The sequence below is a fragment of the Arvicanthis niloticus genome, chromosome 2 (genome assembly GCF_011762505.2).
Source record: "Arvicanthis niloticus isolate mArvNil1 chromosome 2, mArvNil1.pat.X, whole genome shotgun sequence".
Taxonomy (NCBI): domain Eukaryota; kingdom Metazoa; phylum Chordata; class Mammalia; order Rodentia; family Muridae; genus Arvicanthis; species Arvicanthis niloticus.
In genome coordinates this window covers 75,140,182-75,154,219 of record NC_047659.1, presented here as the reverse complement: position 1 = coordinate 75,154,219, position 14,038 = coordinate 75,140,182, and the positions used below count along the sequence as shown (strand labels likewise).

General features: G+C 45.5%; 1 protein-coding gene across 1 annotated transcript in view; it reads right to left on the bottom strand.

Annotated features, from left to right (window-relative positions):
• Slc1a2 (solute carrier family 1 member 2) overlaps nt 1–12,403 on the bottom strand; it is a 130,697-nt gene extending 118,294 nt beyond the window's left edge. The window contains exon 1 of the mRNA XM_034494460.2: nt 11,712–12,403. Within this exon, the coding sequence (XP_034350351.1) occupies nt 11,712–11,728 (17 nt within the window). The 5' untranslated portion in view covers nt 11,729–12,403. The remainder of the gene's footprint in view (nt 1–11,711) is intronic.
• Nucleotides 12,404–14,038: the final 1,635 nt, after the last annotated feature.

Sequence of the window (14,038 nt, the reverse complement as noted above, 5' to 3'; positions counted from 1 at the left end):
CTTGACCTCCAGGGGACCCAATGACCTCTTCTGGGGGCACCTGAACACACTCGTGCACACCCCTGTAAAACACATATATGCACATGAGTAAAAATAAACCCTAAAAAAAACCTTTCATTCATTTTTGCTCTACCCATTCACAATCTACACCAGCAGCACGACAGGAATCACTTCACTGGTTCTGGTCTGGCAAGGATAACCTCAAAACTGATTCATCTAATGACCACTTGGCAGAAATTGCAATTCAGTATGTCTCTAACAGGCAACACTGTCAGCCACTCTGAGACACTGGTCCCTTCTGATCTCCCTCCTTGGTCTCTGCATGTCACCATTTTAATTACACTCATCGGCAACTTATGACCGCTCCCTGGGATCCTTCCTCGATCCATTCTTTCCTTGTTTCATGACCAGTGAGAATTTGTTTGTTACCTCTACCATTACAGTATCACTCCAGAAAGACTTGGATGCCCACCTGAGCTTCTCTGCCTGGTGTCCCACATACATAAACATCTGTAGACACCTGGTCATCAAGTAGTCATGACAACCCCCAGAACATTCACCTCGTGTCCTTATTCTTCCCACAGTCTTCTCAGCTTGTCCACCTAAATGATCGATCGTGTCTTCTCAGTGGTCTCAGTGACCCTGCCTCATGCTTCCATTCACCCAGATCCCATCAACATTAGTATAATCAGTAGACACTCAGTAATGACCTACATGTCTAAAAGGGGCTAGTTAAATTGATAACTAGATAACCACACTGTGATTTATTATTAGGAATTGGAATATGTTTTACATGTACTTATACTACACATAAGCATGCTTAGATATACATACATACCACAAACTTATACACCTGAAGTGTTGGGTAAATAAACGACTAGCTGTAATAGTCTGTATAGAATAACCCAATTTTTATATTAAGATTAATATGTTTATACACACATAGAAAAAAATGTTTCAAACAAGAAGAGGATTTCAAGAAAATAAGGTCGGAGCTGGAGATATGCTTTGCCTTTATGCCAGTCTATAAAATAATTTTTTAAGAGTGCTCATATTTTGTCTTATGGGAGGAATGGTAAAATATTTGTTAAAAACAATGTTTGACAGTGGCTACCAAGTCCTTCAGATCTATACATTATTCCTATAAGCCAAGTATATTAAATTATATCTAAATCTAACCCATGTATATTAAATATAACCCATGACCTCTTTCCTCAAATACTGAGAATATGCATTATACCTATTTTCTATGGCAAATAGTAGGTGTTTAAAGAAAGGAGAGAAATTTCTAATGAAACTGACTAGCCTGTTTTACTATCCGTTGCCCTGCAGTTGAGCCCCTTGAACTGAGCTATACTGCTAAAAACACAAACACAGTGACCACCAGTGTCATGGACTCGAACAGAGCCAAGGGACATAAGAAAAACGAAGTGACACCCACTGAGGTATCATCTCAAAGACTTGGCTTGCATACAAAAGAGTGCTTCTATCTCAGAACACATCTTCATCTCCACCAGTGGAGCAGAGGAGAAAATGCACAAGGGGCTTTGCAGATGCTGACAAAGTGCCTGACCTGGCTCACCAGAACAGCACAGCAGATGCTCCAGAAAGGGCTCGTCCAGTTTATTGCTCACTTTCCCCAGGGTAAGGCATCCAGAGATACCACTAGTAGGAATAGAGAAACAGCTGCTGTCAAGCCTGCAAGTATCAACAGCAGTTATACTCTGGCCTCATGATGCATTGTCTCTGGCTCACCTCATCAAATTCACCATGCCAGACAGGAGACAGACAAATGTAACCAGAGTTGATTTCCTTCTCTACGACATTTCAGATTGCTTCTTCTCACTGGGCTAGGCTTCCTCAGAAGGACTTGAGCTGATAACAGCTCTGTGGGTTGTAGCTAAAACTAAGAAAGATAAAAATTTCTAATCTTCCCTGTTTCCCCTTCTATTTTCTCCCTATCACACCTTCCTTTTAAGGCCTGATGAACTGATTGGCTTACCTGTAATTGTAATTGACAACTAGTTCTATGTACTTTCGTGTTACAGTGATGGTTATGACCATATATATACCATCAAATGACTAATTTGAGCTAACTAGCTCATCTATTTCCTTTCATGTTTTTTGCTCATTTGTTTTGCAGTGACAACAAACTCTTAGATTACAGTCCCAGCAGTTTTTAAATATACAATACAATGCTGTTAGCTATGGTCCCTGTGTTGTGATCTGGAAACTTGAACAAGGGAGATGGCATAGCAGATGAAGTGTTTGCCATACAAGCATGGGGACAGGACTCTGGACTCCCAGCACACGTATAGATGAAGAGCAGAGCAGGTGTGGCAGCTATCTGTAAACCCAGCACTCAGTAGGCCTAGCCAGGGGATCCTTGGGATAAACTGGCTATCTAAACTAGGCGAAAATGTTAGTTCTGGGTTCAGGTGAAGAAACCCTATTTTAATATATAAGGCAGAAAGCAACTAAGAAACACACCTAACATCACGTTTGGAACAACACGCATACATACACACACACACACACACACACACACACACACACACACCTTTGAATTTATTCATCCTATCTTCCTGAAGTTTTGTATCTTTTTGCTACAAAAGACAGCAATGGGGAGGCCGTTGTCTACCTCAGAACTCAGGCTGAAGGCAGCTATAATGGCCATATCTCTCTTTCTCAAACACTTACATGAGAAAGAAAATGGCTACTTGTAGCTCGCTATCCACATGCCCAGACTTTCAGCTTCAAAAAAAGAAAGATTCATTAGCTTCATTGTTAGGAGAACCAAACTGACAACTCTTGGCTATGGCTTCTTCTGAAACATTACATTTATCCATCTAGAGCTGTGTCCCTGTCCCAGATGAATGGCTGGTATTTGTAAGAATAGAAAACACAAATGTATCTTTCCTCAATCAGGGAGCAGCTGGAAGTGCCTTCCTCACTCCAGCTCATCCTGAAGTGGGCTGAGGCCTTCGCTGAGTTTCCTTCTCTCCTTCTGTCCCTCCATGCTTCCTTTACTCCCACCCCACAGACATCCAATAAGCTTCACACATGTCAGCCTCAGCTCAGACTAAGTTCCCTGCGACCCACCAGCACCAAAGTTCTTAACTCAATACATCTTGGCCTGTGGGGGGGGGGGGGGGAATCCAAACTTACGGTCTAGCTCAGGTAAACTCCAGAGTGATCAGCTCTTTATCTGAAATGCCTGCATCTGACCTATGAGCACACCACCCTGAGCACACCCGATCGCGTCTGAAGTGCTTATGGTCATGATCTTAAAATCGATGGTTAGCTCAGTTTTATGACTCTGCAATGATTTAAAAAAAAAAAAATGTTGGCTAATGGATGCCTTTGAATTCCAAGAAGACACTGGGAATGAGATTCGGTCTTTCATTCTGTCTCTCTCAAATTCATTCTCAGAAGTTAGTCCAACGTTTATTCTTGACATTTGTTTTCTAGAACCCATGTTGCATATAAATATAAACAAGAGTTGCAGCCATCTCCAGAGTCGTCTGTCCCTATGGGACATCTGAAATGTGTGCCGTCAGCTGATGCCCATCCATTTCAGCCCTAAGCAAGTACTTCATTTAGAATGGCTCCACCCACTTTTCTATACAATCTGGCCATCAAATCCCAACTGGCCATTTAAGTAAAGACTGAGATAAAAACAAGCAAACAAATGATTACTAAGGTTTAGAAGGCTCACTTCCTCTGGTACTTAATAGGGGATGCTGCCCTTCCTTCATGGGTCCTTCTTCCTTATCTCCCCTCAGCACGGCTACTCCCGTTAGAAATTCCTCCGGTTTGATGTCTACAAACTGGGACATGACAATAGCTCTCCATTACCTAAACTTCCTCTGACGTCGTTTTACAGTGCCATTTTCTCTGAAGCATCCTCATTTGGAGATAAGCTAATTTCTTTCCTTCTTTGGCATAGCCTGTGACTTTTGTCATAATCTTGTTTCTCCAGGAGCACTTGCTTTCTCTTATCAAAATGACCAGGGACATGCACTCACAGGAATGAAAGAGAAAAGGAAGGAAGGTTTATTAAGGTTGAAGGAAATGTGGGATAATTGTAAAATGTAGAAAATACTACAGCTAGATGACAAAGGGTGGAGGGGGGGCTAGGAACCCAGTAACAGCATTTAATCAAGATTTCTAAGGTTCAGTGTCTCTCTATATATAAAACGAGCATAATATTATGAGCTTTTCAAAGATTAAGTTAAGTCATAGACATGCAGTCATGTGAAGTTGACATCTTCCAACACTTTAGTATATGACAATTATCTCATTACTATCAGACTCTGTGTGTGTGTGTGTGTGTGTGTGTGTGTGTGTGTGTGTGTGTGTGTGTGTTGTGCTATGGGACCTGGGATTTCCTAAGGATGGAAGGGCTTCCTAGGGGAGTCACATTTCCATGGACATTTACTGCTCTTTACTGCCCCCTGTTGGGTGATCAGCAAACTGGGGGCTAGACAGATGGCATAATGAGTATAGCACTTGTTCTTTCAGAGGACCAGAATTCAGATCCTAGTACCTATGCTGGGTGGCTCACAACAGCTGGTAACTCCCTCTCCAGGGAACCCAATGCCCTCTTCTGGCTTCCTTCCACATGGTCAGATGCCCAAACAGACACAAATACAGATAAATAAAAGTAAATCTTAAAATTCCGTCACACAGATCCAAATCTTGCCAATTCAGAAGGCGCCCTGAGGTTATCACTGTCTGCCCTATAGCAAAATAAACAGGCAAGTTAAGTCACTGCCCTGAGTTAACCACATTTGATGACTCCTGAAGGCTCAGCTACATTTGCCACAAAGAAGCACAGAAGCAGAGCTCAGCCATCAGCCCACGTGATCATCCTAGGGCTGTTCTAAGTCACTGTGTAGAGATGTGACACAGCCATTAGCTTTGTAGGAATCAATAATTATGGAGGAGCCCTATTAAGTGCAACTCAGGGCAAAGTTAAAGAAAACAACAGGAAGAGGTTAGGAGAAGGAATGACTACAAGTTAAAAAGAAAAGTAGGGACTGCGGAGATGGCTCAGTGGTTCTCAACCTTCCCAATGCAGTTTCTTTATGTTGTGGTGGCCCTCAACCATAAAATTATTTTTGTTGCTACATTATAACTGTAATTTTGATATTGTTATGAATCGTAACATAAATATTTTTTGGAGATAAAGGTTTACCAAATAGGTCGTGACCCACAGGGTTGAGAACCACTAGCTTAGAAGTTTCTGTTCTTGCAATGAACCTGAGTTCTGTATCTTGCATTTACACAATTACTTACACCATCTCTATTTCCAGTTCCAGGGGATCAAAAGCCCTCATCTCACTTCTGTGGGCACCAAACACATTGTGATACATACATGTAAACAGGCAGGCATTTGTACACATAAAATAAGAACAAATAAATTATTTATATTTTCTCAAATTACATAGCATTCTGACAAAGCCTGGCAAGCTGGAACTGGAAAAGCACTTAATCAACAGAACAATGCAGTACCAAGCTTGCTCTCTCGGTTGCTGCCTCAGAGGCTGAGGAATGGGGGTGTTCATAGAATATGGGTGTCATGGCCTCCCAAAAGCTGTGCCCAACCTGAATGGCACATGTTCTGTTTCAGGGTTCCATCAGTCCTCATCTCCAGCTGACCACTGCCACGGAGAGAAAGTGGCCCACTAGTTAAGGGCATGGCTCCATGACTCCACAACCCCTGAATTTAAGATCATTTGGGGTCAATTACTAAATTATTTTATGCCACAGATGCTATTTCTAAAAAAAACTGGATGAATAGTAATGCTGCATCATATATTAAGAATTAAGTTACTTTAAAAGTTGTTAAAACTGTTGGGCCTGGTAGATAGCACAAGCCTGTAATCCTAGCTTCTCAAGAGGCTAAGACAGGAGGGATAGCAAGTCCAAGGCCTGCCTAAGCTGAGAGTGAGTTCAAGGCCAGCCTGAACACCTTACAGAAACCTTGTCTGAACACTGGGGCAAGGGGTGGGGTGAGGTGGAGCAGATGTGACAAGAGAGAATGGATGTAGTTCAAAGGTAGAATCCTTGCCTATCAGATGAAATCTGTAGTACCAAACGCACACTCATACATGTATGAATCCATACCTACATACACCCACACACAAGACACTGGCTCGTAATCACATGATAAAGTATTAAAGAAGAAAAGTGAGTTCTTTGTCACCAGATTTCTAATTTTCTAGAGAGAAGCTAAAGTTGGGTATTTGGGACTAGAGAGATGGCTCAACCATTAAGAGAGCTGGCTGCTCCTCCAGAAGACCCAGGTTTGATTCCAAACACCTACACAGCAACTCACAACCAGCTGTAACTACAGTTCCAAGGGCTTTGACACTCTCTTCTGGTCTCCATGAATGCCACACATGAATTTAGCGCCGACATACCTGCAGGCAAAGCACTCAAACACATAAAATAAAACAAAAAGAAAAGAAAAAAAAAAGAAAAGTTCAGCATTGGAAATTATTTTCCAAGTAGGTAAATAATTTTCAAAATCCTCTGAGATCCGAAATAAGAACACATTTCTAGGCCACACATGGTCTGTAGTGTCCAGCACCTCATTTTCAAGGCTACACAAAAACCAAAGCCAAGACAGATAAAGATTCTGACTCTGTCTCCAGTTCTATGATCCTGGGAGAAAGCAGGGGCAGGGGACCAGGAATGGGAACTCAGGATTCAAATTCCCATGCCAGATTAGGGACAGTGAACGACAGATGGTCGTCCTGACTGATGTAACAAAAGAAAGTCCTGCCAGCCATTTAAATGAATCCTTTAATATATGTGCTGCACAGAGACAATATCTACATCTTTGTCCCTGGGGACTTCCTGTAAGATCCTCGCCACCATCCATCCTAGAGGGGACTGAGGTTGACACAGATCAAGTCCAGCTGCCCAAGTGGAGTTCATTCCCTTCCTTCTCTTTTCAAAGGCCAGTCTTTGCTCAGTGAGTCTATAATCCAAGGCAGCTGGCGACATCACTGAGAACTCCAGATGACAGGTCAGCAGACAGCTACTGCATCTGCTTGTCTAAGTGAAGCATTAAGTAAACAAAGAAAGAAAATAAGAAAAACATCAATGCCTTTGAGAAATAATCTTGAAAATGCAACAAAATACTATGGGGAAAGGTATGCCCTTTAAAAGATTTAGACCCTCTTTCATTGACTGGGGCCCATTGTCTTCTCTGATGTTATATGAAGCAAACCAGACAGGTTGATAGTGAGTTATCAGTTCTTTTCTCTTCTGCCGACAAATATGCAGCCCATCTGCCTCCAATCAATAACAAAGCACGTGGAGACAGAGCCATGAGATATTTTTAAACACTCCCCCTAATTAATTTATTCTAAGGACTTGGCGCTTTTAAAGCTGCAGGGTGAAGGGCAGGCAGAGGGAGGGGAGAGCAATCCCACAACCCTGGTAAATAAAGAGATTTGCTGTAATCTGGATTCCAAACCCTTTCTGTGAAGCATGCCTTCTGCCCTCCCCGAATCTCCCGCCCACCCCCAACAAGCTGTTAAGGGCAGGGAAGGGACAACTGTAAGCAAGCAGGCACTGCCTGACATTGGTCAGATGTATTGTTCAGACCGTGAAGACAAGTTCTCGAAACGCAAACCTAAATACGATTTTTTAATCTTGAGAACTGTGCTCTTGCCTACTAAGGATGGGAGATTTTAAGTGATCCGTGTTTCATTAGATTAAAATAATGGTAGCCGTCGATTGAAATGGCGATTCAATTCATTCCAAGAGGCGAGGCAATCCAGTGAGAGAAACAATTCACTCTAGAAACCAATTTAGTTTGCCTTTAAAGGGAGAAAACTTGGAGTCTTTACACTGATACAACTATGAGGGAAAGTGCATAGGGAATTGTCAAGAAATTAGCCTGTGCTGAGCTTCGAACTGTGAAGAAGCCGAGAGCATATCTGGAACGGAAGGCCCTCTGGCACACTGACTCAGCACTGCTGGAGCACTGCTTGCTTGTGTGGCCAGGGTCTCACCTCTGAAGGACCCTGCCAGGTCTCGCACATCACTAAATGTAGAAGTCAAAGGAGAGGGCACCTCTCCTTCATTCAACGGGAGGGAGAAACAAGGTGCTCACACCCACCGTTTGGTTTGTAAATGAGCTGCCATGTCTACTTCACAAGTCTCATTTGGATTTAGAAATTATTTCTGGAGAATTAAGCTTTCAACTGCTCTCAAGAGACTGCCTTGGTAAACATGGACCGGCTTCATCATAGCTCTGCTCATGTCCATTTTATCCAAGGAAGACAATTTCTGTATTCTTGAGAACAGGAAATGAATTCCAGCGGAGCCCGAGGCATGCAATATGCAAGTCCTTCTAGCCCCCTGCCCTCCACTCACCCTGTAATAAGCCCACTCTACGAGCGCATCTTCCTCCTCCCTTCAATTTCATTCTTGGAGGGAGGGGTGGGCGGGTAATGCAAATGCTATGTTTATTGTCATGCTCTGGGAATCATAAATCCAGGGGTCTCCCTTGGCAGGGCATTTTTGCTGTCAGCAGTTTTCAGTTTCACTTGCTCTCTAAGTCAGACCGAAATCCAAGCCTTCCTGATTGGCGCAGCCTGACCCCTTGGCTCCTGGGAGCTGATCAGAAGACAGATTGCCAGAAGTCTCTGATGAATGTGGAGACCTGGCCATTCCCAGCCCCTAGAAACATATTTCTAAAATGGTTGACTCTTCAGCATGTGGCCACTCCACTGTGACCCCGACAATAACAGACACTACCCTGCCTGTCACCAGCGACTTATAATCTCTTTCCAATTTGGGTCAGGAACATAAAGCCACCATCTCAGTGATTCCAGTCATGCCCAGGACTCAGCAGCAGCAGCAGCAGCAGCAGCAGCAGCAGCAGCAGCAGCAGCAACAACAAAAATTCATTCAGCTATCAAATTGAACCTTACTTTTATAGGAAAACACTTCTCAGAACCTGGAACCTGGAAACTGAAACTGAGAGCCACTGCTGAGTTTTACAAAAGCCATGCTGATATTCCCAATGAAACACAATCAGAAACTTCAGATAACTGAACGGTGGTGGTTATGCTCTAAGATGGCAAAGATCGAATGCAGAAGGTATGAAAATATTCTAAAAGGCCACTATATATATTTTTTCCCAAAAAGCTGGCAATAGGCACCAGCCATGGCTCACACGCTCATTACTGACAACTGACATTTCCAGATGATACCCCAAAGCTATGCCAAATCCCAGAATCATCCTGGAAAGATGACATTTTATTGTACACAGTTTTGAGCTTTCAAGTCTGTCTATTTCATTGGATCACTTACCTCATGGAGCTGTTGAAAGAAGTGAATGTAAAAATATACAAATGAGCTTTGAAAAGCGTGCTGAACACATGTATCTGTTGCCTCTAATAAGTCTATAAAAGGGAGTAATTAGCATATGCTGTTGGTGGCAATGTGAACACCAAATAAACATTCACCAGATCGATTGGTTTAATATACCACCCCATTTCCCCAGCATCCTGGAGCTCAGTTGAGCTGAACATGTATAAACCGAAAGCATGTAATTGCATTGCTATTTCGGTATCCTTCTAAGTAATGTACATTTCAGACAAATAAAATGGCTTTAATATTGTTAGAAGACAAAGGCTAACAAAAGAGACCATCCTGGGGATGTTTCCTGAATTTTCTTTACAAGGTGCATTACCCAAAGATATCAGAAGGGGACAACAGATCTCACCAACCCAGGAGAACAATTTAGTCCTAACAGTCTCCACTGAGACAGTCTTCAGAAAGCCCTCTCCAAGGCTATTTGTGCCTCTTTATCTCCACCAGAGAGCCTAGCAGGTGCATTCTACCCAACAGAGACTGCAAAGGCTTCTGGGAGAAAAGAAGGGTTCGACAATATTTCCAGCTGATTACTGCTCTTAAATAATATATTTTTCTACATTTGCTTCCCAGTTTTCAGATTTTTCTTCCAATTCTTTCATCTCTTAAATACAAGTTCCTTCAACAGTCATTTCCTATCCTTGCACCATGCGCAAAGATGGCAGTAGCTGGACTAGAAATTATTTTGGCCCTGAAAATCGCATCTGCTTTACTTTGAATGTCAAACCATTTGGCAGCTCTCACTTAGGAAGAGGGTAAAAAGCAGCACACTGAGTTTGGGGAGGTTTGTTGTCCTCTCTTGTCTCCTCTGGCCATCAGAATAGACAGTAAGTTGGTTGCAGCATTTGGAAGACAATATTTTTCAAAGGTATTTTCCAACTGAGACTCTGAAGGCAGAAGTAATTCTGGAAGGGATAGCCAGGTATAACCTTTATACCTGTTCTAAGATGAAAGCCTTTAAAATCAAACACAGAAGAGTGCTGACATTAAGTCATATGGGTTTCTAACACGTAATTTTAGAGATGTGTTTGGGCACACAATACTGCTTTCCTTGCACACAAGCACACCTTTTTGGATAAGTTAACTACTCCAAAGGTCCACACTGGTAAATAAGGCAACTTGAAGAAATTTTATGTTAGATAAGATGCTAGGCACCTTTGGAAAGATTCGGGGGGTGAGAGAAATAGATGGATGGGTTCTATCTCTTGGATGCAGATGGGCACATTTAGAAGCATTTTCTTTGTCTGAGGTTGGAATCTCGAAGTCTGGCTTTTAAACACCATCTCTCCACTCCTGCTTAGAGATCTCCACCCACCACCTCACCGAAAGTTGGTGGAGTTTGATTTCTATTAAACATGCTCCAGAAAATGCCAGAACCAAGGACTCAAATATGTACTCCCGAGAAGCCCCCGATTCTTGCTTTTGAGGTCACATGTGGGTCCACTGATCTCTAGAAAGCAGCTAGTGTCATTTGTGAAATAACCCAAAAGCTGGGGTCCCCAATTATTCTTTTTATTCTGTTCTAGGCTCCAGAAAGCCTAAAAAGTGTTTTTGAGAGACAGGACCAGGATGCCTTGGAATGAGTATTCAAGGGACTCTTGCATCCCCCATGCTCCCCTTGCTAAATACAGTTATCCTTCTACCACAGAAGCGATCATCATGCCAATTGCAGCCTCAAGAGGCAACGGTTGACTCCAAGGCCACAGGCAAAATAAAAAAGCCACTGATAGTTCAGATAGAGTTTGGAAACTCTTGTCTTGCTCCAAGCTACAGGTTTTCTCCCCTCCTCTCGGGAAGCACCCAAATCTCTTCCACCCTTCCCTGCAGCTAGCCAGGGAGATTCCAACATCCAAAGGCAAAAGTCTCTTGAGCTGGGGGCTTGCCCTCGCCCCCCACTAGCGCGCGCTCAAAGCTAGCATTCAAGGCTTGTGCGCTTCTCTTCGCCCCGCCCCGGTTCTGGTCCCGGCTCATTCATTCCAAGTAGTCCCCACCTTGCAACCCAGGCAGTGTTTCCTGCAGGTTCCATGGACAATCCTTTATTGTCTTTAAATCTCTGAAGTAACCTCCACGGTTTCTTTTCACACTTTTTCACCCCTTTCATTAGATCCAATCCTCTGCCTTCCGGGTCTTCAAAGAACAGCTAGTCTACCAAAGAAACCAGACCCCTTCCCCATCACCTCCAGCCTAGCGGGCGCTCTGCTAAGGTTTCAGAGGTCCAGGGTCACAGCTCTCCGTCCTTATCTGGGATACTGCAGCACCACCCCGCACGCGGCTCCCGCTTCCCCACAGGTACCCAGAAAAGCTCTCACCCCTCCGTTGATGCCATGGTGTGGGGAACGCCCCCTCCTCCCGGGGACGGTCTGGCGACAGTGGCGGCGAGCTGGGTGAGCCCGGAGTGCGGCGGGGAGCGGTATTTAACGGGCAGCCTCTCTCCGCCCTCGCACCCCCCTTCTGGGTAAGCCCTTTAGCGCCTCGGCGCGCGCAGGAGGCTGCTACGGGCGCTAATCCACGTCCCGGCTTTCCACCGCGCGCTGTCCGCGTTCCCGTGAGCGGCTCGCGGCCAGCGCTCCGAGGGCCGCTGAGGGGATCCTACACCGGCTCCTGCGAGGTCGCGCTGGCCACAGGGCTACAGGAACACGCTCCCCGCGTCCCAGCCGCCACCTGTGTGTGTGTGCTTCGCCGCGGGGCAGACGGATGCCGCGAGTGGCGCGCACCGAGCAGGATGGGAGAAGACCGGGAGTGTGAGTGCGGGGGAGTGTGTGCGTGCGTGCGCGTGTGCTGGTGTGTGCGCGCCGGGAGAGGCGGTGGAGGCCGCTGCGCCCTGGCTCGGCGCCGCCGAAGAAGGATTGCAAGGTTTAGCCCCGCCGGAGCTGGGGATTTGCAGGCGATCCCTCTCTATTTTTGTCCAGAGCTGACATCACCCGCGCCGCAGCCTGGGGCGACTTCTTTAACCGTCGCCCCTGCCCCCATCTTTAGACGCTGTCCCTCTTCTGTTGTCCCTCCCCCACCAGCCTCCAGCCATAAATTAGCCAAAAAAAGAGAGGGAGAGAGAGAGGCTCGCCGGTAGTCCGGGAACGCTTTGGACAGCCAGTGGCAGGATCCCAGGGTCTAAGGAGTCGCTATTGTCTCCTCTCGAGTCCGAGTGGCCCCAGGTCACCCTGTGCTGGGCCAAGCTCTGAGACCCGGGATGCCCCTCCGTCCCCAATCCTTGGAGAAGCCTTGGCGCTCCCCATTACTCCCTGGACATCTGCTCCGGCTCACATCACACAGGCCGGCACACCCACTCTCATCCTACCACTTCTGGGATGGGGAGTCCTACTGAATCTGAGCTGCAGAAACACTCGTGTGGCCTGAAGGGACCACGACCCAGCTGCGGGTCCTTCTTCGCAGGGGCCGAATAAATCCCAGACATTCAATCATTCGTCTAGATTAATATTAATGTGCTTCCCGGAGGGCGAGCGCGATGTGAGGAAGGCCATAATCTCTCTCTCCTCTAGTGTTTCTCTCTCTCTCTCTCTCTCTCTCTCTCTCTCTCTCTCTCTCTCTCTCTCTCTCTCTCCTCTCTCTCTCTCTCCTCTCTCTCTCCTCTCTCCTTTCTCTCTCTCCTCTCTCTCTCCTCTCTCTCCTCTCTCTCTCCTCTCTCTCTCCTCTCTCTCTCCTTTCTCTCTCTCCTCTCTCTCTCTCTCTCTCTCTCTCTCTCTCTCTCTCTCTCTCTCTCTCTCTCTCTCTCTCTCTCTCTCTCTCTCTCCCATCCCACACCTCCACCACCCCCACCACCCCCACTCTGCTTTCTCCAGGGCCAAGGGCTGGAGACGCATCTCCTCCACCCACCCCGGGCTCAGTTCTCCACAGGCCTCTGAGCGTGGGGAGACGCGAGCAAAGACAGATGGGCTTCTGCAAGGGAGAGTCCAAGCCTCCTGCCCAGCTTTGCATAATAATGACAAATTCTGCTCAGCTTTTATTATCTCGGGGACTGGGACATAGCAGACACCTACAGGTCCTCCACCTGCTAACCCCGTGGCCACCTGAAAGGCAAAACCTTCTTTTCCTCTGCTGGACAATGGGACTCAAAGCTACCACCTTTGCAGAGAATTAACAGACTCTTCTGAGGTTTGCAAAGTGTAAACAAAGATGTCAAAGGTGTGAGCAGTCACTTGGGACCTGCCAGGCTCCTCTGAGCAGCAACTCAGAACTCTAACATTTTAGTTTCTTTTCTCCCTGTGATCTCCTCCAGGATTCTAGCCCAGAGGCATTCTCATCCACAGTCCCTATCTTCGCTTCTTCGCATCCATGGAAAACTGGAGGGATCACCTTCGTTCTCAATAAGTAACTAATTGAAAAACATTCAAAATTGAAAACAATTCAAAAATTGTTCTGTCAGCCCAGGTGTAGGGCTGTATGCTTGTAATCCCAGTGCCCAGCAGGCTGAACTAGGATGTTCTTAAATTCAAGACTGTTGGGCTACAGAGTAAGCACATGCTTCAGAAACCAAAAGAAAAACAAAGTTCAGTTAATTTTAAAGAATCCTTAGAGGATTGTTTCCTGGGCAAAGGAAGACTAGGCAGAAGAAAGAAACACGGAGAAGAATGTGGGGTGGGGCTAACCAATGTTAGCTCCCCGTCCTGTTTTTGTTTGC